Raw genomic sequence first — 23,748 nt, forward strand, 5'->3', positions numbered from 1 at the left:
GTCAGTTCAGCTTTCTGGGATCTACTTTGGTGAAAGATTGGGTGGAGTAGGGGAGGGCACTGAAACACATTTTATTATCTGGGCATCTCCATTAGACCTGCCTTCTAGATCCTTGGTCCTTGAAGATACTCCTCAGTGGCCTAGTTTGCCTCTGCGGATAAGGTCCCACTGTTGTGAGCTGGTGAACAGCCTGTCAGTGACGGTATTCAAGTAGAGACCATGGATTCTGTGAAGGGAAATCCTGTGATGGGTGAGATTGAAATAGATACCCTGGCATCTGGTTTCTTGGCCAAAAAAACAGGCCAACTATGGGAGTATGGGTAGGTGGGTGCATGCTGGGGGAAGCGGGAGTCTGTATTGATATTTCCTAACCTTTGGAGGGCTGTGCTGTGCCAGGCATGGAGGTTGCAGAGTTCATCAGGACACAAGGGATATATATCTTGTTCTTCATCCTTGCGTTTGGACTGGGGGCTCTTCATTCAGAAGAGCCCTCTGACACCTGCCTGTATCCACAAGGTTCAGCACAGGACCTAGCATGAGATGGTGGTGGTCCCGGTAAAATTCTGAGCTGATTTGTTGTGTGTGGCTCCAAAGAGCGAGGCCAGGAACAGGAGTGGGATGATGGGTACAAGTTTTAATGTAGCAGAGGAGTCCTTTCTGACAGCTGTTGAGGACTGCAACAGGCTGGGGTGGGTGAGGATGGAGTTCTGCATCACTGTGGATCTGCTTGAAACTCAGTGGCTAGATTGTTGGGGATAACTGGGAACTGAGAGTAGACAGTCACCTAACCTAGTCCTAAGTCAGAACGAGAACATTACTCTCATGCTCCCCTCTCCAGTTCTGTGTGGCTTCCCCCCTCACCTACATCACTTTCCCAGCTGAATAGAGGCAACTTTGGGGCTGCGTTAAACCAAGGGCTCATCTAGGCTGAGAAAGGAGGGCCAAGAGTAATGTATTAACAGGCTCAGTGACTCAAAGGCCAGTGTTGAAATCCTGCACCAACTTCACCCTCACGCCCTCAAATTCAACAGCAAGTACTTAAGTTGTAAAAATTAGTGCTGGATTGAGCCCAACCCTCATGTTACAGATGGGATCACTGGGGTCCCCAGAAAGAAGAGACTTTCTCAGTGTTATCAAAGCCAGGCTAGAACCCAGATCCATCTCCCAGTCTGTGGCCTGACTCCTTAAGCCAAGAGAAGGGTTGCAAGGCTGTGAAGGGCTGAGTGCAGGGCTCTGTGTATTGTAGGTGCTCAGTGGTTTACTGAATGAGGGAAGGTTGTCTTCATGATGCGGGTGGCAGCTCATTCCTACTCAAGCTTTTTAAGGAAGCTCCCCGAGCCTGCCCTAGTGGATTAGAGACACTAAGATCCCCCAGGGCTTTGGCTGCCAGGTGAACTGCCAGTTGCTCCCTCCCCATACCCACTCACACTTCAGACTTTCTAAAGTCCTCCTCCTGGCCTATGAAGTAAGCCCCATGTGAACAGCCTCCACTGCCATCACAACTTCCTCTCCTAGCATGTCACCCACCATGCTGCAGACACACGATGGTCTTCCTGTTCCTGCAGCATTACTCCTAATTCTGTCTTATCTCTGGGCCTTTCAGCCCAGGTCTTTGCATGGCTGGCTTCAGAACAGTCAGTCTCCTCTGAGAGGTCGTCCCTGGCTACCCTATCTAGAGAGCCACCCCTAATCACCACATCTTCTTTTATTTTTATAGCCCTTATCAGTATCTAAATTTTCATTTGTGCTTACCTGTTTAAGCAATTGTCTCCCCCATAAGAATATCAGCCCCTTGGCTGGCCACGTGCCATGGCTTTCTCCCGTAATCCCAGCACTTTGGGAGGCCGAGGCGGGAGGATAACTTGAGGTCAGGAGTTTGAGACCAGGCTGGTCAACATGGTAAAACCCTGTCTCTACTAAAAATACAAAAATTAGCCAGGTGTGGTGGTGCGTGCCTGTAATCCCAACTTTCCTGGGAGGCTGAGGCAGGAGACTTGCTTGAACCCAGGAGGAGGAGGTTACAGTGAGCCAAGATTGTGCCACTGCACTCCAGCCTGGGTGACAGAGTGAGACTCCATCTCAAAACAAAAAAAAAGAACAAACAGAAAAAAAGTATCAGTCCCTTGGAAACAGGAACCTTGTCTGTCTTTCTCAGTGCTGTGACCCCAGCATCTAGCACAGTGCCTGGCACTGGTAATAGGTACTTAGTATTTGTTGAATGAAATAATCATTAATTAGACTGCCCCATTCCTCTTGTAGGAAGCCCTGCTTTTAGCTTCAGTGTGATTCCTCGAGCCTTTCTCGGGCCTCCTCTGTACCTGTAACCACCTGTGCTAGGGGCTGGGTGCTGGGGTTGCAGCTGTTCCCTGCCCTGGAGGTACCCACAGTCTGGCAAGGAGCTGGCTCCAAGGCTGAGTGGCAGATGGGCAGAGCCAGGCTCAGTGGTCACCCTTACCGCTTCCCAGGGCTTATTAGAAGCCAGAGAGCCGGGGTTCGAGGCCTGACTTTTTTCTGGGATGTCGCTAGGAGGGGTTCACTTCCTCTCTGGGGATCTCACTCCTTCTTTCTGGAAAATAGGGTCAGAATTCTCAGATTCTCAAGGCTGGAGGGTTTGGGTTAACCTGAGTGTGAATGTTTGTGAACTTGTGACATTCATGTTAGTCCTTGTCATTTGTCCTGTGTTACACATTCAACAGGCCCCCAACACAGTAGAGAGAGGCAGACCCTGCTCTAGGGTATCCAGGAAGGCTTCACTGAGGAAGGGACTTGGGGTGTGAACCCTTCATTTTATTGATTGAGTACCTTCCATGTGTCAGCTGAAGTCCCTGCCTTTGAGGAAGTGAGACCAGGGGATGTACACAAGATGACTGTGCAGAGTGATCTGAGCAATGACAGGAAAGACTGCAAAGAGGTGAGACTGGGGAGCTTGATCACCCTGAGGTCAGGGAAGTCTTCCTGGAAGAGGTGACATTCAGTCCGGATCTGGAAAGATGAATGGACATTAGTAAGACAGGCAAGAACATTCAGGTACAGGAAGTAGCATAAATGGAGGCATAAGATTTGGATGAGAGAGGCAGGCTGACTGCAGGGCCTCTGAGTGACCAACCGAGGCTGAGGTCCTAGTATACTGAGAGCCAGAGGCAAGAGATTCAGAGAGGATGCTGGATCCAGGCCTGTGGTGGCTCACCTTTGTCTGCAGCAGGAGGAAGACTTGAGAGCTCATGGGAAGGAAGCCTGGTGCAGTTAGTTTATTGGCCTTCAGCACTTTGAAGGCCTCCTGGTGTGGAGCTGCTGGCTGATTTGAGGGCCTCATGGGCAGGGCCCAGGGCTAGGAGTCAAGCCTGTGCTCTGTCCAGCTCCTTCTTGGTCACTGAACTGCTCCGCAGCCTCAGCAAGCCACTGCCCTTCCTTACCCTCAGTCTCCTCATCTATGAAATGAGCAAAAGTGTCTTAAGAACCTGTGCAGATTATGGTGCAGATGCAGAGAGGCTAAGCCTGTGAACCTTTTGGGTAAATCAATGGAAATGGGAAACACAAACTCCTATTCTTATTAGAGCAGAATTAGCCATTCTAAGCCCTGCCTCTGCTTCCCATGTGACCTTGGGCATGACGCTACCTCTTGGGGCCCCAGCTCTCTCATCTGCACAGTGAGGAGGACTGGTTGAGATGACCCCCTTGGCTTCCTTCCATCCCTGCTGGAGAAATGTGATTCCATTCTTGTCCCTAACTGCTGTGGGACTTTTGAGGTCAGCCACCTCCTTATTCTTGTCTTCAGCTTCTCCTTGTGAAAATGGTGCACTTATCTGCTTGGGGCCAAGGTAAGTGCCCCAGAAGAACCTGGCTCCCCACGCTTGCCCATATATTGTGATGGGGACGTATTTTGGAGATTCCTTGGTGACCTACTCACAAGCTAGTAGTGTTGCCATGGCAGCCCCTTCCACTGCAGTAGCTACTTTTTGAATGTGCTCGGTCACAGTGGGTGGGGTGGGGAAAGCGGGCCCCTGGGGTCCTCAGCAATCATGTCCAGGGTCCTGGATATAGCTCCATATTCGGTATGAGGAACACGGCATTCTAAGAGCCTCACTTCCTTGGCCTTACTTCTTGCAACTCTGTCCTACTTGATGAAAACGGAATACGCAAAAGCCCAGGTGTATGGAGTAGCCTGAAGACAGGCTTATATTCCCTTTAGGGAGATCTTCTGTGGATAAAAAATCATTAGTGGATTTTAGCAGAGCACTGGTAACCCAAGTTAGCAGCACTCAGATTTCAACTAATCTACCCCAGCTTCCTAATTTAGTGCTCATGGGGAAACCTAGAGAGGGGAGGAAGAGGCTTAGGGCCCCAGCAAGTCTACAGATCCTCAGGATGCTTGGCTCCCTGCAGCAGGCCCTGAGGACTGACAGCCCCTGCAGGGTCCTGATGGCCCACTTCCCACCTGGCACACCTAGCATAGCTGTGTGCTGGCTCTTCAGTAGTTTGGCTGCCCCTTTGGGCCACATGTCCCAGTGGGCCCTGCTTTAAGGATACCTCATTTGCAAAATAGAACCCTTAAAGGGAATTGTTAATCTTTTCAGAAAAGAACTCACTGGCATTTTGGGACCAGATAGATGGCTAGCGAGCTGTCTTAGGGCTCTTAGGCACCAGTGGAGGGAGTGGGCTCTGACTGTCTGTCTTCTCTGCCTTCAGGGTAGAGGCCAGGACTCCTCTACCTAGCATCCCAGTCCTTCATGCCTCCCTGTTTCTCTACTTTTCCAACTAGACTCACAGTCTCTGTGCTGCAGTCTGACTAAACTACTTACAGTTAATTCCTCAAACTTGTCTTCTCTCTCAGTTTCGGGCCTTTGCAATGCCTTTTGCAGGACTCTACTTCCTGGGGTCCTGTCTCTGTGCCTTCCTCCTAGAAGGCATCCCTAAGAACACCCTCGTGTGGGGGTTGGGGGCTTCCCCTGGATTCCCGGTCCTGACTGATCCTTTGTGTATAAATGTTCGCAGCCTTGTCTCCCAGCCATATCTGGGATGGGCAGCCCAGGAACAGAACTCAGCCTCTAGCAGATGCCCAAGAAGCAGAGGAGAGGCAGGATCTAGAAGCTCCCCTCCTGGTGTGGAGCCTGGCGTGTAAAGGGTACTTAGAAAGCACTGATATGGATGTTAGTGTTTAGGTTCCCCCCTTCTCTCACCCTTCCTCTGGGGCCTTCCATCATTGCCCCAACATTAACCAGCCTCCAGCTGGAGAAGACCTTTCCCTCCTGATTCCTCAGAAAGCTCTGCTTGACCCTCCATCATGGCACAGGTCAGTCAGCAGTGGGTGGACTTTTTTCTGTCTTTATCTAGGCCCTGTTTGTTCATCACAGTCCCCTCAAGCATTCAGTCATTCAGCAAACATTGATCGAGCACCTTCTCTGCGCCTGACCCTGTGCAGAGCATCAGGGCCCAGATGAATGACACGTCTTTCACACACATACCTTTTCCCAGAATGAGAAAGGGCTGAGTACAGGGGTGAGATGGGACAGGCAGGGATGTGGTCAGTCCAACCTGGGTGGAGGAGAAGGGAGATTTTCCAGAGAAAGGGTCAACAGGTTGGTCTCTGGCAGGCCAGTGCTCAGTGTCTGGTGGATGCCTGGTAAGTGTGTGCTAAAAGACTGACCAAACTAGACTTGGTAGCAATAGAACTCTACCTGGGAGCACTGCAGTGAGGTCAGGGAGTGTGGGGAGACTTCCTAGAGGGAAGGAGTCTCTGGCTGAGCACATGGTGAGGCACCAAGTGGAGACAGCTTCCTGTGTGAGGCTTGCGGGAGCCCAGCGCTAGCCTGGGATTCTAATAGCAGCGGGCATGACCCTCCAGAGATGGCAGCTTTGCCATTACTGGCCTCTCATCATCGTGCATGTGGACTACCGCTGAAAGGTACCTGCCTGGAGGAGCCTGGAAGAGAGCTCACCTCCAGCCTTGATGAAGTGGCATCTCTGGCACTTGGCCTGACTTCCTAGACCTCCCTGGGGCTGGAAGAGCCTGCCAGGAGTCAATATGTACTGACCCTCACTCTGCTACCTCTTCTCATAATATACAGTCTGTTAACCGTGCACCTCTTTAAAAACTGTTTGTGTTCTCTGTCTCTGTGCAACTTGTCCTCAACCCTTTGGGGGTAACTTGGGAGTGACTTTCTCACTCACCTAGACCCAGGGCAGACATTAGGTCCAGATGGGCCCAGGTGTGGCATCCTTGGGGTTGGGGATGTGGGCAGGGTGACCCCCCCTGCCTCAAGGAGCCCAAGAGGGTTCACACCTCTTTTAGCTGGCATCTTTCTGGCTCTCTTACATTCATGCCAGACATTCTGGCCCTTTTCCATAAGTTATTTAGATTCCTTATGACAATCCTGGATTAAAGCTAAGGAGGACACTGAGTCCCAGGGATGGGGAGTGACTTGCAAGATCTCATTGCAGGTAAGAATCAGAGCCAGGGTTTGAATCCTAAGTCAGCCTGTCGCCTACGCCTCTATTCCTAGGCAGGGCAGGCATTATTTTACCCATCAAACAGGAGAGGACACCAAGGCTTACTTGGTAATTAACCAGCATTCATACAGATCTTTACTTTTTATGAAGCTCTTGGCTATACATTATCTCATTTAGTTCCCACAACAATCTGGTGAGGTAGGTATTAGCCCCACTGTATAGATGAGGAAGCTGAAGCTTGTATAGGAAGTGACTCATTCAGTCCACTTCCTACGAGTTAGAGGCCAGGTTCTCCTGACTCTCGGCCCTGTTCTCTGCACCATCTCCAGGCTGGCATGTCCCCTGCCAGATGCCAGTATGGAGGTGAGGTGGGTGGAGGACACAGTGTGGACTCTCCAGAGGCGTGAGCTACCCATATTTTCTGTCTACTACTGCTTCCCCATGTGCGCTCAGGTCCTCCTCTCCACAGGCCAGGGATCCTCCTGCCCCTCTATCTCATTGCCCCAAATTATTTTTCTTCATAGCGCTCATCGCTGCCTGATGTTACATTCATACATTAATACGTAAGTGTTTTATCTCTCCCTCAGCAGAAGTTAAGCATCCTAACTTAACTTGAGCCAATCTAACTTGGATATCAGGCCTATAGCTGCCTCTGAGGCAGGACATCATCTGCTGTGCTCACTGCTGTTTCCCCAGGGCCAGTATTAGCGCTTAGTACCTTGTATGTGCTCTATGCTTTGGGTCTTAGCTCTGTCCCCACCCACCTCCCCCAGGAAGCCACCTTTGACTACTCATTCCAACTTCTTTATTCTCAGCTTCTATTTCAGACAGTCACGCACCCCCCTTTCTGGGCTCTTGAGTATTTGAGTCTGCCTCATTAGAATTCCCTGCAAGGCCTTGTTCCAGCAATTTCCCCCATCCACAGTGTCCACTTCCCTCCTGTTTGCCCCCTAGATCTTCAGGGCCCTGGTGAAGCCTCATGGGCTCCTTGGAGCCTCCTCTATGCTACCGTCACTCTGCGACCTCTTCTTATAACACACACCTATGGCCATGCGCCTCTGGAAGAATGCTGCTTGCTCATTATGTATACCCCTTCCCACTCTGGAGACAGGAGGAGCAATGGCAGTAGCCACCGCTTAATTACCTAACAAATGCCACATGTGCCCTACATGTTTTAAAATTTAATGTTCCCAACAATCCTGTGAGGTGGGGATTATCACCCTCATCCTACAGATAAGAAAACCAAAGCTAGAGTTAGGTGACTTGCCTGAGGTCACAGAGCCAGGCAGGGGCAGACCTGGCCCAGGGCCCTCTTTCTCAGATTTAGGGAGTTGGGGCTCAGACACTGCTGCCCTCAGGCATGTGAGAAGAAGCCCAGAAAACTTGGGTTTCATCAGCCCCGAGGTGTGGCCTTCCTGGTCACTTTGATATCACATATTGGGCAAGGAGATGCTCATAGACACCCTTCAACACCCCAGCCCTGGGCTGGGCCCTGGGTCTGAGACCTGCTTGAAAGCACGTAGGTTGGTGGGGGCAGGGGGTGGAATCCAGTCTCACCAGAACGTCTACATGAGACTCTGGGCATGATATGGACGGAGGAGGCAGCTCTCCTTTGCCAGGATACGTTCCTGAAGTCTGGGTGTGGGCTGGCTTGTTTAGTGGGGCCAGCCCTCACCAGCATAGCATTGTAGAGATGATGAGAGGACTGGGAGCCTGAATACCCTCCTTAAGTCCTGGCTGCCACACCCTGACCTCAAGCAAGTGATTTTGCCTCTTTGGGCTTCACCTCACCTCAGTTTCCTTCTCTGTGAAACGGGATTGCCAGTTCAACCCTTGCCTACCTTCCCAGAGAGTGCTGTGGGACAGTGAAGCCCCACTTAGGCGCGGGAGAAGGGGATTGCTTTCCGGGTGGTAAAAGAGCTGCTCCGGGCCTCTCTGGCAGCTCTACTTCCTGTGCCTTCCCCTAAGATAGGAGCAAGTGTTTGCCTGGGAGCAGCTATTTGAGTCGTCTATTGGGAATCTTCCCCCACAGCCTGTCTCATGTCCCCCCATGAAACAGAGACATCTGTAGGTAGCAGGGTTGTGTTCCCTTCATAGATGGAGAAACTTGTACCTAGGAAGGGCAAAAGACGCTCATCCCCCATCTCTGGGGTCAGTCCTCAGTGATGGGGCTGGCTTGGCCTCCTGCCAGACAGTCCAGTCTAACTTGGGCATCCAGGCCTATAGCTGCCTCTGAGGCTGCTCTGGATTTGCTTATGGATTTGCTCAGCTCTGCAGTAAACCTCTATGGCTCCTCTTACCACAGATGAATCAAGTACCAAGTCCTGGCACCCATGAGTCACTGGCAGTGGGATGGCCAAGTAAAGTGACATTGGTGCTGTGCTGTGGGAGTGTGCAGAGAGAGTGCAGGTGTGGTGAGGGGGCAGATTGGAGCAGGGACTTGGCTGGTTGCTGAGGCTCCCTGGCGGCCCCACCCAGGAGTCAGGAACAGTCAGGCTGGGTGTGAAGATGGTGGCATGCGGTGGCATCTGATTGCAGCATCGGCATCCCCACCAGCTTCTGATGGACTCCTCCCAGCCACAGCTGGGGCAGAGGAAGTACTAACAGCCAGGTGGCAAGGACTGGCAGTGTTGTGGGGGTGCCCAACTGAACCCTCACTTCCCATCTGCGTGAGCAATGGTACCAGAACTATGGCAAGCAGGTAAGCTCCAGGTCCCAAATACCCTGCTAGGTCCTCAGGAGGGTGGATGCCAGAGATCACAAACTTCACCCTCCCTACCCCCATTTCACAGATGAGGAAACTGAAGCCCAGAGAGGTGAGGAGACTTAGCATGGTAGTTGGTGACAGAGCTGGGACTAGAACCCCAAGTGCTGCTGCCACTTTACCTGCTGTAGAAGATGCCTGCTCCTGACCCACCCCTCTGAAGGAAAACAGATCATCCATTTCTCCCCTTCCCCTCCCAGCTCCCCACCACTGCCCCCTGCTTTGTTGTGGGGAGCAGAGAGAAGGAACTTGGGGACACATAGCATTGGAGCAGATGCAGGCCTGGAGGTTGGGCCTGAATTGAGTTCAGCTCTGCCAGCCTCTGGCTGAGTGACCTTGACCCAGTATCACCATCAAAATAGGATATTGATGCCAAACTCACAGGAGTCCAAGTGCCTGTGCAAGGGCATGGAGGGTCCCAAAGCTTTATGGGCCTCTTGTGCATCATACCTGTCACTCAGCCCTGCATGGAGGGAACCCCAGGGGTCTGAAGAGAGGCCAGAGCACCCCCTTGGGGCAGGCCCTGACAGGGCACTGGGGATCCAGATATGGATCAGACCCAGACCTGGCCCTCGGGCAGTTTCCAGTGTGATGCAGAATCAGCTTGTAATCAGCAGTTACTACAAGGCCAGGGACTGTAGGAGCCCTGAGGGGGACTCTCTTTTGTTTCTCCATTGTGGGGGTCTGACTTTATCTTCAAATAGGTTATCTCCTTGGCCATCAAGATGGCCCCTGGTAATTCCAGGCCTGCATAGACCTTAGTGTTTATCATCCCAGCGAAGGAAAGTCCTTCTCTTTCCAAAGGCTTCCTGGAAGAAATCATCAAGTGAGTCAAGTAGGGAAGGACCTCTGCCTAGAATATTTCTTGGGTGGACTGGGGGCTCCCACTGGCCCAGGGTTCAGCATCCATGGCCAGGCCAGCTCCCAGGCCACGGCTCCATGGTCAGCTAGGTTGGGATTGCCTGAGAGGGCCTGGGGCTGAGAAATGCAGAGATGCAGTCCTCCCAGCTTCCTCTCCAGGAGCCTCCCAACTCTAACCCCCACGGAAGCACTTGCCATTTGGTATTTGGGACCTAGAGCTCACCACCTTGCAGCATCCCGGTACAGTTGCCCAGGCAGATGGGAAGTGAGGGTTCACTTGGTAGACTGCATTTCCCACTTGTTGGCAGAGTGAGCTGTGGGCGGTAGTTGGGGCTGGATAAGGCAGGGTGAGAACTGAACCAGCAGTGTGTGAAAACCCTGAGCTCAGACCCACCTTGCTGCAGTCCCTCAGTTTCCAGTCTGTATAATGGGGTGAGGGTTGAACAAGATGGTGTGTGTTTCCTGTGCTATGACTACCTAATTTTAAGACACCTAATAAGCTTAGCAGAGATATTTGGATTAGGCACGATGAAAAATTTTTAGGTCTTCTCAGTTGTTTCAGTTGGGGATATGTCATCAGTGAAATTTCTGTACTCCTCCTCCCAGCTGCATGGGGGCTGGCCCTGGCGCCAAGGTAGGGAGCTAGATAAGCTGACTTCCAGTGTGCCTCTTCAGGGACCAGGGCTTCAGGGACCTGTCTGCAACGGGAAGCAGTCAGCCACGAGAAGGCATGCTTTCCTTTTTTTCTTGCTGAATAGAAGGTGGTGGCACCCAGTGCTGTGTCTCACCCCTACCTGAGTGTTTGGACTGAAGTATTTATGGTGGTGTTTCTCAGACTTAATCACCTGGGGATCTTGTTAAAATGCAGATTTTGATTCAGTAAATCCAGTCTGGAGCCCAAGGTCCTGCATTTCTAACCCGCTCACAGGTGATGCTGATGCTGCTGTTGCCAGACCACACTTTAAGTAGGAAAGTGCTAGAGTACATTTTGTCTTCTCTCTAGCCAGGGCATCCAGCCTTCCTCAGATGGAGCAGGAACTCACCTGTCACTTAACCAGCCCCCGGTGGCTGTGGCTCCTGTTTCGCTTCATCCAGCACGACTCAGGAGGCAAAGCCAGCTTCTGGAAGATGACTTGTCCAGCCCCAGCCCTTGGATCAAGGGCTCAAGCCTGTGCTTGGACTTTACTTCCCTCCCTTATATACTCACCCAAGCCTGTCCCCACTTGCAGGTGAAGGTGAAGGGTTATGAGACCCTCAAGGATAAGCATGTGATGAACTCATCTGTCCAGGCCCCACTGCTGGGCAGGTTGACCAGGCCCTGAGCATGACCCTCCCACTGTGTCCTGTGTACAGAGCCTTTGCACTCAGAGCTGCTCTGGGGAAAGGGGAGGTCCTCTAAGCAGGGTCAGGAATGCTGGGTTTCAGTCCTGGCTCTGCCGCCTACTGCCTGGGTAGCCCTGGGTCAGTCAGTGCCTGTCTCTGGTCCCCAGTCTCCCTGGCTGTCCAATTAGGCTATACTGGATGACCCCAGAAGGCCGTCAGGCTCTAGGATGGGTTGCTGGGCAAGTCTGGAGGTGGGAAAGTCCTATGAAGGTAGGATTTTTATAAAGGGGGTGAAGGAGCAATTATGAGGCAGATCTCTGGAATGGCTCTATGGCCCAGCCTCTTTATTTGTTTTTGTGAGTTCACATCCTGCTGCCTCCACCTCAGTTATGCCTGTGGTGTTATTAGATGCTACTGAACACTCAGTTTGTGCACTGAGGATATGGCAGTGAACACTGCGAGCTTGCCTGGGGTTACATAGTGAGTAAAACCAAAGTCTGAACCTAGGTTTGACTCTTCTGCTAAACTAAGCCCCTTCCCTCTGATGTGTCACACCAGGGAAAGGGGCCATCTTGAGGCCTAGCATTTCCTTCCTCCTAAAAGTCAAAGCAGTTGTTAACTTTCAGCTGATAAGGGTAGGTCTCTTTCTAAACTCTGCTGTGGCTTTGTTGCTCTGCAGATTTTGAAGAAAAGCAAAGGCTTGAGTGTAGGCCCCTAAATCCTTTTCTCTCCCTGCTCCCAGCTTGTAGGCTCAGTTGAAAGATCATGAGACCCTCAAGGACAGGATTGTGACTAACTCATCTGTGCTCTGGGCCTTTCACAGAGCAGATGGTATGAAGGAATGTTTGACGGGCACACAGTAGGTGCTTGGTGAAGATGTGTTGAGCAAAGGGCATGTAGTGGGGGCTCAGCAAAGAGGGGTTCGAGGTGGCCCACTTCTTCAGCTGCTGGAAGGAATGGGGTATGGGTGAGGAACTTTCACCCATGCTCTTCCCCAGTGCTGTCTCTCCTGCAGTCACCAGGCTTCCTGTCCCCACTGCCCATCAGCTGCTGGAATCCAGGGCGTCATCCTAGGGGCACCAAGCCAATTAAGTGAGCACATCTCGTCCTAAGTTCCAGGCTTGGCACTTGCTTGATAGCAAGCATAATTACAGCCCTCAATGTCCTTCAGGCTGCCTGAAGCTCACTGGCCACTGGGCCCTTTGGGGAAGCAAAGGCTGTCACCTTACTCCTTTCTGGGCCCCACGCTTTGGGCACTGAGATGAGGATGAACATGTACATCTCTCTGAAAGCGGTAGTGGTGTGGGGAATCAGTGGTGTTGGGGGTGGGGGCAAGAGGGTTCAGCTCCTTGGAGAAGGGGTATTAATCTGGGACATACAGAAGGCCGAGCAGGGATTGGGGATGCTCAAAGTACACTTGGAGAAAAAAAAACATTGGAAATTGGATGTTGAACCTCTGTCCTTGGCCTCACAGACAGATAGCAAAGATTAAATATTTGTACTAGATCCAGATAAAGGACAGGAGTTTGACTGGGGTGGAGGGGATGGAAGAGAACTGGCAATTATGAGAGACTTCCCAAGGCCTAGCCCCTGGATTAGCCTCTTTAGATACTTCATGTGGTCTCCAAAATGACCCCCTGAGTGCGATACCATTCCCATTGTGTATCTATAGAAACCAGGGCACAGGGGAGCATGCAGACAGCCCAGAGTTGCAAAGCCATGGGGTGGAGGGCTGGGATCTGAATCCAGGTCTGTCTGATTCTATAGCTGATGCTCTTCTCACATCTAGAAAAGTACCTATGGGAGGTGAGGTTTGTACTGGGGACCCTGTGACTGGAGGAAAGGGTGACAGTGGACTGACATCTTCCCTCTGCTGTAGGCACTGGATCCAGCATCCTCTCCGCCCTCCAGGACCTCTTCTCCGTCACCTGGCTCAATAGGTCCAAGGTGGAAAAGCAGCTACAGGTCATCTCAGTGCTCCAGTGGGTCCTGTCCTTCCTTGTAATGGGTAAGCTGGGCCTTACAGGGAGAGCGGGTGGGCAGGCAGGGTCCATTCCCCAGCAGAGGTTAGAGCAGGAGCCCTGCTCTGCAGGGGTGAGGGAGTAAGAGTAAGTCTTACACACGCTGCCCCCCTCCCAGCACCTTTCCACATCTACCTTTTGGGTCCCAGATCAAGTGCTCTACCCCTCAGCATGCATGAGGATTCAGCGAGATTCGGTGGGAGGTGGTGTGATAGTTCCCATTTACAGATGGGAAACCTCAAGTCTTAGAGAAGGTAGGTAACTTGTCCAAGGTCACACAGATTTGAATCCCTGTCTATAGGACGCCCAAAGCCTGTGCCTTTCCCACAGTGCCACCCTGCCCACCAACACAGTTTCTAGCAGGTATGTTACTTTGCCTTAAGGTAGTTTGGTGCCAGGTTTAAGTACTGAATCTCCTGCAAACAAGCTCTGTGACCTTACACAGGTTATTTGAACTCTCTGAGTGTTAGTTTCCTTATTTTGAGTGTGAGGAAAGTGCTTGCTTCACATGGCTTTTGTGAAGATTGAAGATAAGAAATGAGAGCACCTGGCGCAGGGCCTAGTCATGATGGGCCCCCATTACATGGGAATCATCAGGAGGTGCCCTCAGACTCCACTCCCAGCCCACACCCATCCTTAGCTGAGCACATTTTCCAGGTGCTTCCCGAGGCCTGCTCCCTGCTGTCTCTCAGCACAGCCCACATCGGTGCTTTGGTTGCTTTTTCTGCAGGTCTGGCTAGATACCCTCACTCCTTAGGTTGTCATCCAGGCCAGAGGCAGGACAATACGATTGTCTGAGGGGAGGGAAGAGGCCTCTTGTTTTTCCCCAGACCCCTGTGCTCTCAGCATAGCAGGTAGCTTCCTCAGCATGTCAAGGCAGATGAACCTGCTCCAGAACATCACCGAGTGCATTCCAGTGCCTGTGAGCCAGTCCCTCTGGGCGACCCACTCTTCGGGCCTGTATAGGCTGGTAGGGGATCATCAGGACTTACCATGTCAGTGCTGAGCAGCTGTCCTTCAGACGGGTGCATGGGGTGCTCTGAAACAGACCATGTTTGCAGAGCCAAGGGATAGAACTTCACAGGTGAGAAAATGGAAATTCACAGAGGTTCATCAACTACCTGCTACTGTGAAGCTCATTAAATGGCAGAGTTGGGATTTGAGCAGAAACTCAGTGCATTCCCCAGGAATTAGTGGAAGCCCAGAATTAGTGAACTGGGGCTGAAATAGCCAGTCTTCACCTTTAGGCCCAACAACGGGCTTTGAGGAGGGGATCCATGAACCCTTAAAATTATATACAAGATTATATATGAGAGTATGTGCACATTTTTCAAGGGAGAAGGGCCATAGCTGTCCTCAAAGTCTTACAGGGACATGCAGCCTCAAGAAGCCAAACACTGGTTGGAAGAACTGAGCAAACGAAACAGGCTCCCTCAGGACTCAGACCCCTAACATGGCTTGCATTTGGCCACTTACTAGAATCCTAGAGTAGCGAGCACAGTGTGACCCCTTCTTACTCAAAAAGGAAGTGGAGGCCTGCTTGGGGTCACATGAGAAGAAAGTGCTGGGACCAGGACAAGAACCCAGGGACTCCAGCCTCCCAGACCCCCTGCCTAGTCTGCTATACCAGCTCCCTTTGTTCCCTGTTGCACCCAAAAGCCACCACTATCCCTGTCTTAGTGGATCTGGGCCTGGCTGATAGGGAGCTGAGCAGCTTGTAGAACACCAGCTCACGCAGCTGGTGATGGGGACTGGCCCTAGGCTGTAGGTTAATAATTGATCAGACCCAACCACAGCCCAGAAACCGGCCCAGCATCTTCTCAACACCCTTGCCTGGCCTCGCCTCGCATAGGTGGGAGCCTGGCCTGGTTGGACAGGCAGATCTCCTGAGCTACTGCTAATTACCGCCCTCAGCAGCCCCAGCCACTCCCTCCCTCTGCCTCTCAAACCTGCTGGCAGAAGCTCACCTGGCAAGCAAAGACCATGGTGGCCCTGTTGGTCTCTCCCTGGACCAGAGATTTTTCACCACTTTGTGCCATGGAACCCTCTGGCATTCTGATGAGGCCTATGACCTTTCTCAGTGTTTTCGAGTATTTAATACAAGGTGCATTGGATTTCAAAGGAAACTACTGATAATAAAATATAAATATCTACACATTAAAAAAGTTGATTAGAGGCCGGGCACGGTGGCTCAAGCCTGTAATCCCAGCACTTTGGGAGGCCGAGACGGGTGGATCATGAGGTCAGGAGATCGAGACCATCCTGGCTAACACGGTGAAACCCCATCTCTGCTAAAAATACAAAAAACTAGCCGGGCGAGGTGGCGGGCGCCTGTAGTCCCAGCTACTCGGGAGGCTGAGGCAGGAGAATGGCGTAAAATCCGGGAGGCGGAGCTTGCAGTGAGCTGAGATCTGGCCACAGCACTCCAGCCCCGGTGACAGAGCCAGACTCCGTCTCAAAAAAAAAAAAAAAAAAGTTGATTAGACATGTAGTAACAGGTGCCTTTTTATTACTGTAAATAAAACGATCTAGTAGCAAGTGTAATAATTACTATAGTTCTTAAGTAGTGATGAGAAGAAATGATTTTTTTTAAGAAATCTGCAACTGCCACAAAGTTATGTGAAAATACCTTTGTTATTTATTTGTGTCATAAATACTGCTGATAATTCTGTGATTTATTACATTGGTAAGTGAAGGAAATGCCAAATTTCCATAAGAGATAAGTGAAAATTTAGATGTCATTTGTTTCCCCATCCAAGTCCATGGATATTGTGTGGCAGGCTAAGTTCAAACATCATATTTAATTTTTCCAATACCCTGTAAGGAAATTAAGACTTAGGAATGGGGCTTGGCCAGCAAGTGGCAGGACCAAGGCTCTAGGCCTGTTTGGTCCCAGAGTCCATGCTCTTCACCAGGACACACTGCTGCCTTCCCTGCCATTGAGCATCCACAGACTGCCCTGCACCACAGGCCGTGGGGCTCCAGAATTTTGTATCACAAGTGTCTTTGCAGGCACCATGATGTGCAGGAAGTGGGTGATGTGTGAAAGCGGTCCTGAGCCTTCCATGTGTGGGGCAAGCAGGGCCTTCTAAGCTTCTCATGAGCTCAGCAGCAGTGGTTTTTACTGCAGCCCCATGACCTAAGAGCATGGAACCAGAGCCTGTTGTTCAGAGGACAAGGATTAGGCTCTGAGAAAGGAAGGTCATTTGGTGGATTTAGTTCATCCTTTTGCTCTTCCTGTGTTTGGTTTCTGGGGCTGGAGAGATTAATCTGACCTGGTTTCTGCTCCCAAGGAGCTCAGGGGCTAAAGAGCTGTCTGCTAGAGGGAGTCTAATGAGGGAGGCAGATGACGAAAGGGATGGTAAGTGGTTTCAGAGAGGGTTGTGGACACATAGGGGAGGGGAGGAAGCCCCCAGCTGAGAAAGGCCAGGCTAGAATTCAGTCTCTGGATACCCCATCAGGCCTCTTCTTCTCCATCCAGGCTGCCTCAGCAGCAGAGTAAGGACAAGTTGGTAGGGATACCCACCTTCCCAGAGAGACCAGCCCTCTAAGCAGTGGGGCCTGGAGCTCAGCCCACTCTGGTCCCATTACACCTCAAGAGAGTTAGAGGTTTCTGGAAGCTAGGTTTCCAGGGTGCTCAGACCATAGCCTAAACCTCATGGTTCCTGTCTGGCCCACCTGGAGCATCCACCTAGAGGATGCCACTAGAGGAGCCTAGATGCCTATGGAGTCTGGGGAGCTAGAGTCATCCCTTTTCAGGCCTAAGAAAGGGAATCAGGCAGACTGCTGAACAATAAGTATGACTTTGTAGGCAGCTTTTAGACATAGCTATTCACCAAGCTACCATAAGCTTTTCACAGTTTGCTTTTAACAGGCTCTTGTAGGCTGCACATGCTTCCCTAGAAACTTGTCTTCCCTTCTGCGGTGTCATACTCCTAAGCTGGTCCTGACAAATTGGACATCTCGTCACTCCGTGTTCACTGCCCCTCGCAACAAGAGAGTTGTACCCTGTTTTTAGCTACCCTGGGGAGAGGCTGGCTCAGGAGTCTAGAACAGGGCTAGACTGGGGGGCAACAAGGGGCTACCATTTCCCTCCCCATAGGCTCATGGAGAGTCTACATCCAGCCTTATCTTCTCCCATGGGAAACCAGAGGAGGCTCAGTATGGTGAGAAGAGAGCATGACATCCAGAGCCAGGCAGCCCATAGCACCTGGGACCACCAGGGGATGGGCACACATAGCAAGGGTTGGCCTCCCTTCTTGGGCAGTGGAAAAAGTCCTAGAAGGAGGCCATGCTTCTCCCACCAAACATGAGTACCTGCTGCCCTTGCCCTTGTGCCGAATACCAGGCACCAAAGAAGATGCCTCCCCGCCCAGTGTGGGGAATTTACAGGCAAGAGATGATATGTAGATAGTATGATATTGGGGAACACTTCTTGAAGAGCTGAGGTCTGAGATAGGCCTTAAAGGTTGGGTAAAAATTGGAAAGAGAGAAGCCCTGCTGAGGGCAGCTAGTGGCAAGCCATGAAATAAAGCAGGCATGGCACAAGCTCTCCTTCCTTTCTGTGGCAGGCTAGGTTAGTCTCTTTTATGGCCTACAGGCCCAGAACATGGTGACCAATGGAAGCTAGCCCCCAGGCAAGTCTTCCAAGTGTGCTGTTAGGGTTTTTTTTTATACTTTTGAGACAGGGATTCCCTCTGTCGCCCAGGTTGCAGTGTAGTGACACAACCATGGTTCATCGCAGCTTCAAACTCCTGGCTTAAGGAGTCTTCCCATCCCAGCCTCCTGAGTAGCTGGGACTACAGGCACATGCCACCTTGCCCAGCTAATTTAAAACATTTTTTTTGTAGAGAAGGGGTCTCGCTATGTTGCCCAGGCTGGTCTTGAACTTCTGAGCTCAGGCAATCCACCACCTCAGCCTACCAAAGTGCTGGGATTACAGGTGTGAGCCACTATGCCTGGCTGCTGAGGTTTTTGAAGACAGGGAGAATGATGGGCTCTGCGCTTTGGCCTGGGACTTCCTGGACTGCCGTTATGTTGGAAGGGAGCCAGCCCTCCTTCTGGGCAAGCATCCCCTCTCTGGTCCCTCCAGTGATGGTCTGGGACTTTGGTGAATTTCTAAAGCCTAATGCAGCGAATGGACTGTAGAGTCAGACCTGTGTTTGAATCCTGGCTCTGCCACTGTCCTACTGGGTGACCTTGGGCAAGTTATCTCCCCCTTGAACCTCAGTGTTTTTATCTCTAAAATGGGGCAAAGTCATCCTGCCTCACACTTGAGACAGTGGCTCAGCCCAAGTCTTGAGATGCAGAGGCACTGGGTAGGTGTTCCCTCCCCTCATCCACAGTGTCTGGGCTGGGTGCTGGCATGGGGGCACACACAAGGAGGGGACAGTAAGAACAGCTTCACAGGAAGCCGAAGCCTATCTCCTTTGGTGCTCCTGCACCGATAACATGGAGCCCATGGGCCCCTCGATGCCAGGACAGTCCATCAGAATCTGGGAGATAAGGCTCCTCTTGTCCCAGGAATCTGCTCCTCCCTGGGCTGAGCATTCCTGTAGCTTTTTCTCAGGGTTTGTGGTCCCCATGCCCGTGGCCCTGGGTGTGCCTAGCTTAGTGCCACAGTAAACACTCATTCCATCCACCATGCCCCTGAGGGGAGATGAAGCCCAGTAGGACATGACCTGTGACCATCTGCTTCCCCAGGAGTGGCCTGCAGTGCCTTCCTCATGTACATATTCTGCACCGATTGCTGGCTCATCGCTGTGCTCTACTTCACTTGGCTGGTGTTTGACTGGAACACACCCAAGAAAGGTAAGTGCAAGGCCTCCCTTGCCCCACCCCTCATTCTAGGTATGCTCTCCCCCCCGCACAAGCTGAAGGGCCTCATCCTGAGTGCTGTCTCTTTTAACACCCACTTTGTGAAAAGCACTGGACTAGTCCTTTTAGGGGGAAGTTAAAAGCCCCTCAAAGGGCACTGTTCTGGTCCTCACAAGAGTTCACACTCAGTCGAGGGTTTGCATAACATGAGGGAATGAATGTGGAAAGGGGCCCGATGGGAAGGGGGCAAAGATGCTCCATGGGGTGATGGTCACCTGCTTGGATTTCACACCAGCCCTGTCCTGTCTGCCTTGCCCGAATGTACCTCCACCCCCACCAACTCTGTATTTTATTCCCTGGAAGGTGGCAGGAGGTCACAGTGGGTCCGAAACTGGGCTGTGTGGCGCTACTTTCGAGACTACTTTCCCATCCAGGTAAAGTGCTGTGAGTGTTGTGTTGGGAGGGTGGGAATGGGTGGGAAATCTGAACTCGGGCCTTAACCCACCCACAGGGAAGCAAGTTTAGACCAAGTTGGTCTTTGGGTTTCCTTCCTACTGTGTCTAGCTGTGCTGGGGACCTCACTGCTCTTCTGAGTATCCATCTTCTTTGGGCCAGCCCTGAGGTCCTGACAGGGAAATGTGGCTCAGTTTGGCTTTCATTCTCAGCTCTGTCTGGTCCCTGCCTGGTTTGCAAGCTGGCCTGGTGAGGCACAGTCATCTGGCCCTGATGCATGTGGGCTATTGGGCGATGCTGGTGAATTGAGGGTAACTCTGGCAGGATCCTGAAGGTTTTCCCCACAGGGGAAAGACCTGTCTGGCTAGCTCACTCAACACCCTAGCCCCAGCACACCCTAGTTGCTGAGTCCCCCCCAGAAGGTAGGGGTGCTGAAGAGTGGAGGCAGTGTGTGAATGTGAAAATGTTCTGTGCGGGGTGCAGGGTGGTGTATATTTGCTGTTGTGAGTCAGTGACTGAGATCCTGGTGTGCTGCCTGGGGGCAGTGGCTGGGTAACCCTGCATCCTTCACTGCATTCAGTATTTTGGGGGTGGCAGGGCCAGCTCCTTCTGCTCATCCTTAGCCTAAGCCCAGTCTTCCCGGGACCTTACTGTTCCTCAGGGTCAGGGTTCCTTTTCCTGACCCCGTCTCTCTGACTGCAGAAAATTTGAAGCTGCTTTTGTTGGGAGAAAGTTGGATCATAGGACCCAACCATCTCATTTTGGAGGTAAAGAAACTGAGCCTCAGAGATGGGCAGGACTTGTCCAGGCTGCATAGTCTAGTATGATGGCAACCTTGCAACCACCATCCAGGCTTACTGAATTCGGGACCCAGGTTCTTTTCCACTGATTTCCCTGGATTTCCCCATTGGACTGATTCCAGCTTCCTGGGTCTCCCTCTCCCCCTTTGCTGCTGGAGGTTTCGGTTTAAGTTCCTGCCCTGTCACTCCATTCGTTGACCTGCCACCATTGCTCCCTGTCCAGTGCAGGGCTCTGCTGGGCATGGGGATACAAGTCAGCCTTGCCCTTGGGGTGGGCTCACTGTCTAATGCATCCTGATAGACTTTGTCTCTTTCTGCCATGGGGCCATGGGCAGACTTTCTCAAGCCTGCTGAGCATCATCTGCAAAATGGAGCTGTATGATGAAAAGTGAAAAAAAGCTGTATGATGAAAAAAATGAAAAGTGATCAGTTCTGGTTGGGTGTGAGTGATGATAGACTGTTCTCTCTGCTTTCTCTCTCACTTCAGGGGCCAGGCTCCAGTGTTCTCTGTTGCCACTATGGCCTGGTCCTCTAGAAGCCTCCGGGAGGCCAGTAGCCCCATCCACTTAGAATAGGATGACCTGATGACCGTTGGTCAGACCTGGGACAGGCAGGTGTCCTTTGCTATCTCCACCCTTCCAAAAGAACCAAAACAAACCCCTGTGTACTTCTCACATCTCTGTTCCAAGAAGTCAATTGGGAGTTGGAGCCATAGGGCACATGCAGCCTGGCCCTGTGAGGGCTCCCTGGGGCACTAGGACAAAACCCAAACTGGGCCCGAGGCAGGCTGGGGTGTTGAGCCTCAACCTGGTGCTTAGGCTGGGCCCTGCCCCTGTCCCTCAGGGCCTCAGTCTCCCCTTCTGTGCAGTCAGGATTTAGCCATGGTGATCTGACAGCATGCCTGACACTCTGTAGGGGTGTGTGTGACCCTCCTGTCCCACCCCCTTTTCCTGGCCTCTTGCCAATAATCATGTAACGAAGATCTGCCATTGTACCCACCCACCCACCTACTCCCTTCCTGGTGGGACTCTGGTCTTTGCCAGCAGAACAGCTCATCTGGCCCAGAATGTATCCCTTCTGTTGGCACAGGTGGGGTTCATGTGTTAGCAAAGCCACCAAGACCACCAGCCACCTGGAAGAGGAGCAGACAGTGCCCCAGGTCACCTCTCCCCAAGGTGTAGGCAGAATCCTTGGAGAGGAGACTAGGAAAGACTCTCTCTAAGCTTAGAATCTACCTGTCCATCTGCCTCATTTCACTGATAGGCTTACTGAGGCACAGAGACGAGGGACTATCCCAAGGTCACAAAGCTTAAGTAGTAGCAGGACTAGTATAGGAACCAGGGCTGTCTGCTTTGAGGCCTATGGTCTTACTCCTGTGTTACTTTCACCATCACCGTGCTGTGCTATGTAAACTTAAGCAAGCCTTTGCTCTTCTGTGGGTCTGAATTTTTTCCTCTATGCACTGCTGTGGTGGGACAAGCCTATCTGAGCACCTCTCCTCTTGTGGGAGGCAGGGTATAAAGAGTGACTTGATAGGAATGTGTCCCAGACTGACACTAGCCAGCAGGCTTGGCCTGGGCATCGTGTTGGGCTAGGACTTTGCCACTGGAAACAGGCAGCAAGAGGACACAGGAGCAGGCGTGTCAACAGAGTCTTCATTGGCGGTATCCTTCCCCTCCCTCCAGAACAGACATTCTCTCCAGCCCTGCGGGAGGGGAGTGTGACATGAAAATAGATCAGAGCTGGTCAGATGCCTACATTCTTCTGGGTCCTACAGCAAGGGCATCAACTTGCACTGTGTCCCAAAGCACCTCATTCAACCAAATGTCCCATCAGAGCCTTGAGGAGGGAGGAAATGATTTAAAGAGCCACCTGGGGCCCACGGGGTGACACATCTTCATCCAGCAGCCCAGGGAAAAGTGCAGTGACTGGCCTGCTGCAGACGTGCAGGATAATTTGCTCTGACCTCCACAGGGGAAGTGCAGCTCCCTTCTCTAGGCCTCAGCTTCCCTCCTGTCATCCAAGGAATGGCTTAGACCTTTCAGGGCTCTGCCAGCCCATGCTGTGCTGTGTGTTCCTGGTTATCAAGGCCCGATGGGAAGGTAGGGGTAGCCATAGGAAGGGGACAAAAAGATGCTGCATGGCGTGATGGTCACCTGCTGGGGTAACTATCCCAGGCCTGGCCATCAGCTCAGGAGCAAGTTTCCAAGTTTCCCGTCCGGTATTGGCTGCCCCAGCTCTTCCCTCAATGCCTGCCTGCCTTTTTCATCAAAACTAGCACAAGGAGCTTTTTTTTTTTTTTTTTTTTTTTTTTTTGAGATGGAGTCTGGCTCTGTCACCCAGGCTGGAGTGCAGTGGCCGGATCTCAGCTCACTGCAAGCTCCGCCTCCCGGGTTCACGCCATTCTCCTGCCTCAGCCTCCCAAGTAGTTGGGACTACAGGCGCCACCACCTCGCCCGGCTAGTTTTTTGTATTTTTAGTAGAGACGGGGTTTCACCGTGTTAGCCAGGATGGTCTCAATCTCCTGACCTCATGATCCGCCCGTCTCGGCCTCCCAAAGTGCTGGGATTACAGGCTTGAGCCACCGCGCCCGGCCTACAAGGAGCTTTTTAACTCCAGCTTCACTGAGAGCTAATTTGGTAGACAGACCTGCTTGTTAGGAGGCGAAGCATTGGAACAGCAATCTTACAGAGCTCACGTAAACGAGATTTTGAGATCTGCCCCACTAGCCATGGATTAGACTGCTGCTGTTTCCCATTTATTTGGGGAGTAGCTGAGAGTTGGTTGGGTTTTTGAGCAACTTGAATCTGTTTGCCAAGGGCAAAACGGGAGAAAGAGCATCAGTGCCCCAAGCAGTGGGGATGAGAGTGAGGGAGTCTTGCTCACATTTGCATAGACTGGCAGCGTCAGAGCTGAGAATGGTGCCAGCCACCCTTTTCCATCCCCTCTGTTACCTGAAGATTGGGATTTCAATTTTCCAAGGTCAGCCACCAGCACCCTCTCCCCCAGAGCTGCACACAAGGTCCTTCAACTCTGCCAGGAGGCTCCCAAATCTAGAGTCACAGAAAACCTGGGCTCTTGACGTTCTGCTGGTGGCCAGTGACTCTGCTTCCAGGTGGCACCAGTGCAGGGAAGGGGCACTTTGCAGCACTCAGGTGGGAGTGTCATTGATAGCACCTCTCTTGAGGCAGGGCAGCCAAAAAGACCAACGTGTTCATTCCCTGTTATCCAGGAATTGTATTTCTAGAAGTTTGTTTCACAA

General features: G+C 51.9%; 1 protein-coding gene across 1 annotated transcript in view; it reads left to right on the top strand.

Annotated features, from left to right (window-relative positions):
* The window catches only part of DGAT2 (diacylglycerol O-acyltransferase 2), a 33,093-nt gene that overhangs the window by 2,070 nt on the left and 7,275 nt on the right, over nucleotides 1-23,748 (top strand). Inside the window, exons 2-4 of the mRNA XM_023209370.1 lie at nucleotides 13,275-13,403; nucleotides 19,120-19,227; nucleotides 19,597-19,667. Coding sequence (XP_023065138.1) covers nucleotides 13,275-13,403; nucleotides 19,120-19,227; nucleotides 19,597-19,667 — 308 coding nt within the window. The remainder of the gene's footprint in view (nucleotides 1-13,274; nucleotides 13,404-19,119; nucleotides 19,228-19,596; nucleotides 19,668-23,748) is intronic.

The sequence above is a fragment of the Piliocolobus tephrosceles genome, chromosome 13, assembly GCF_002776525.5.
Source record: "Piliocolobus tephrosceles isolate RC106 chromosome 13, ASM277652v3, whole genome shotgun sequence".
Classification (NCBI taxonomy): domain Eukaryota; kingdom Metazoa; phylum Chordata; class Mammalia; order Primates; family Cercopithecidae; genus Piliocolobus; species Piliocolobus tephrosceles.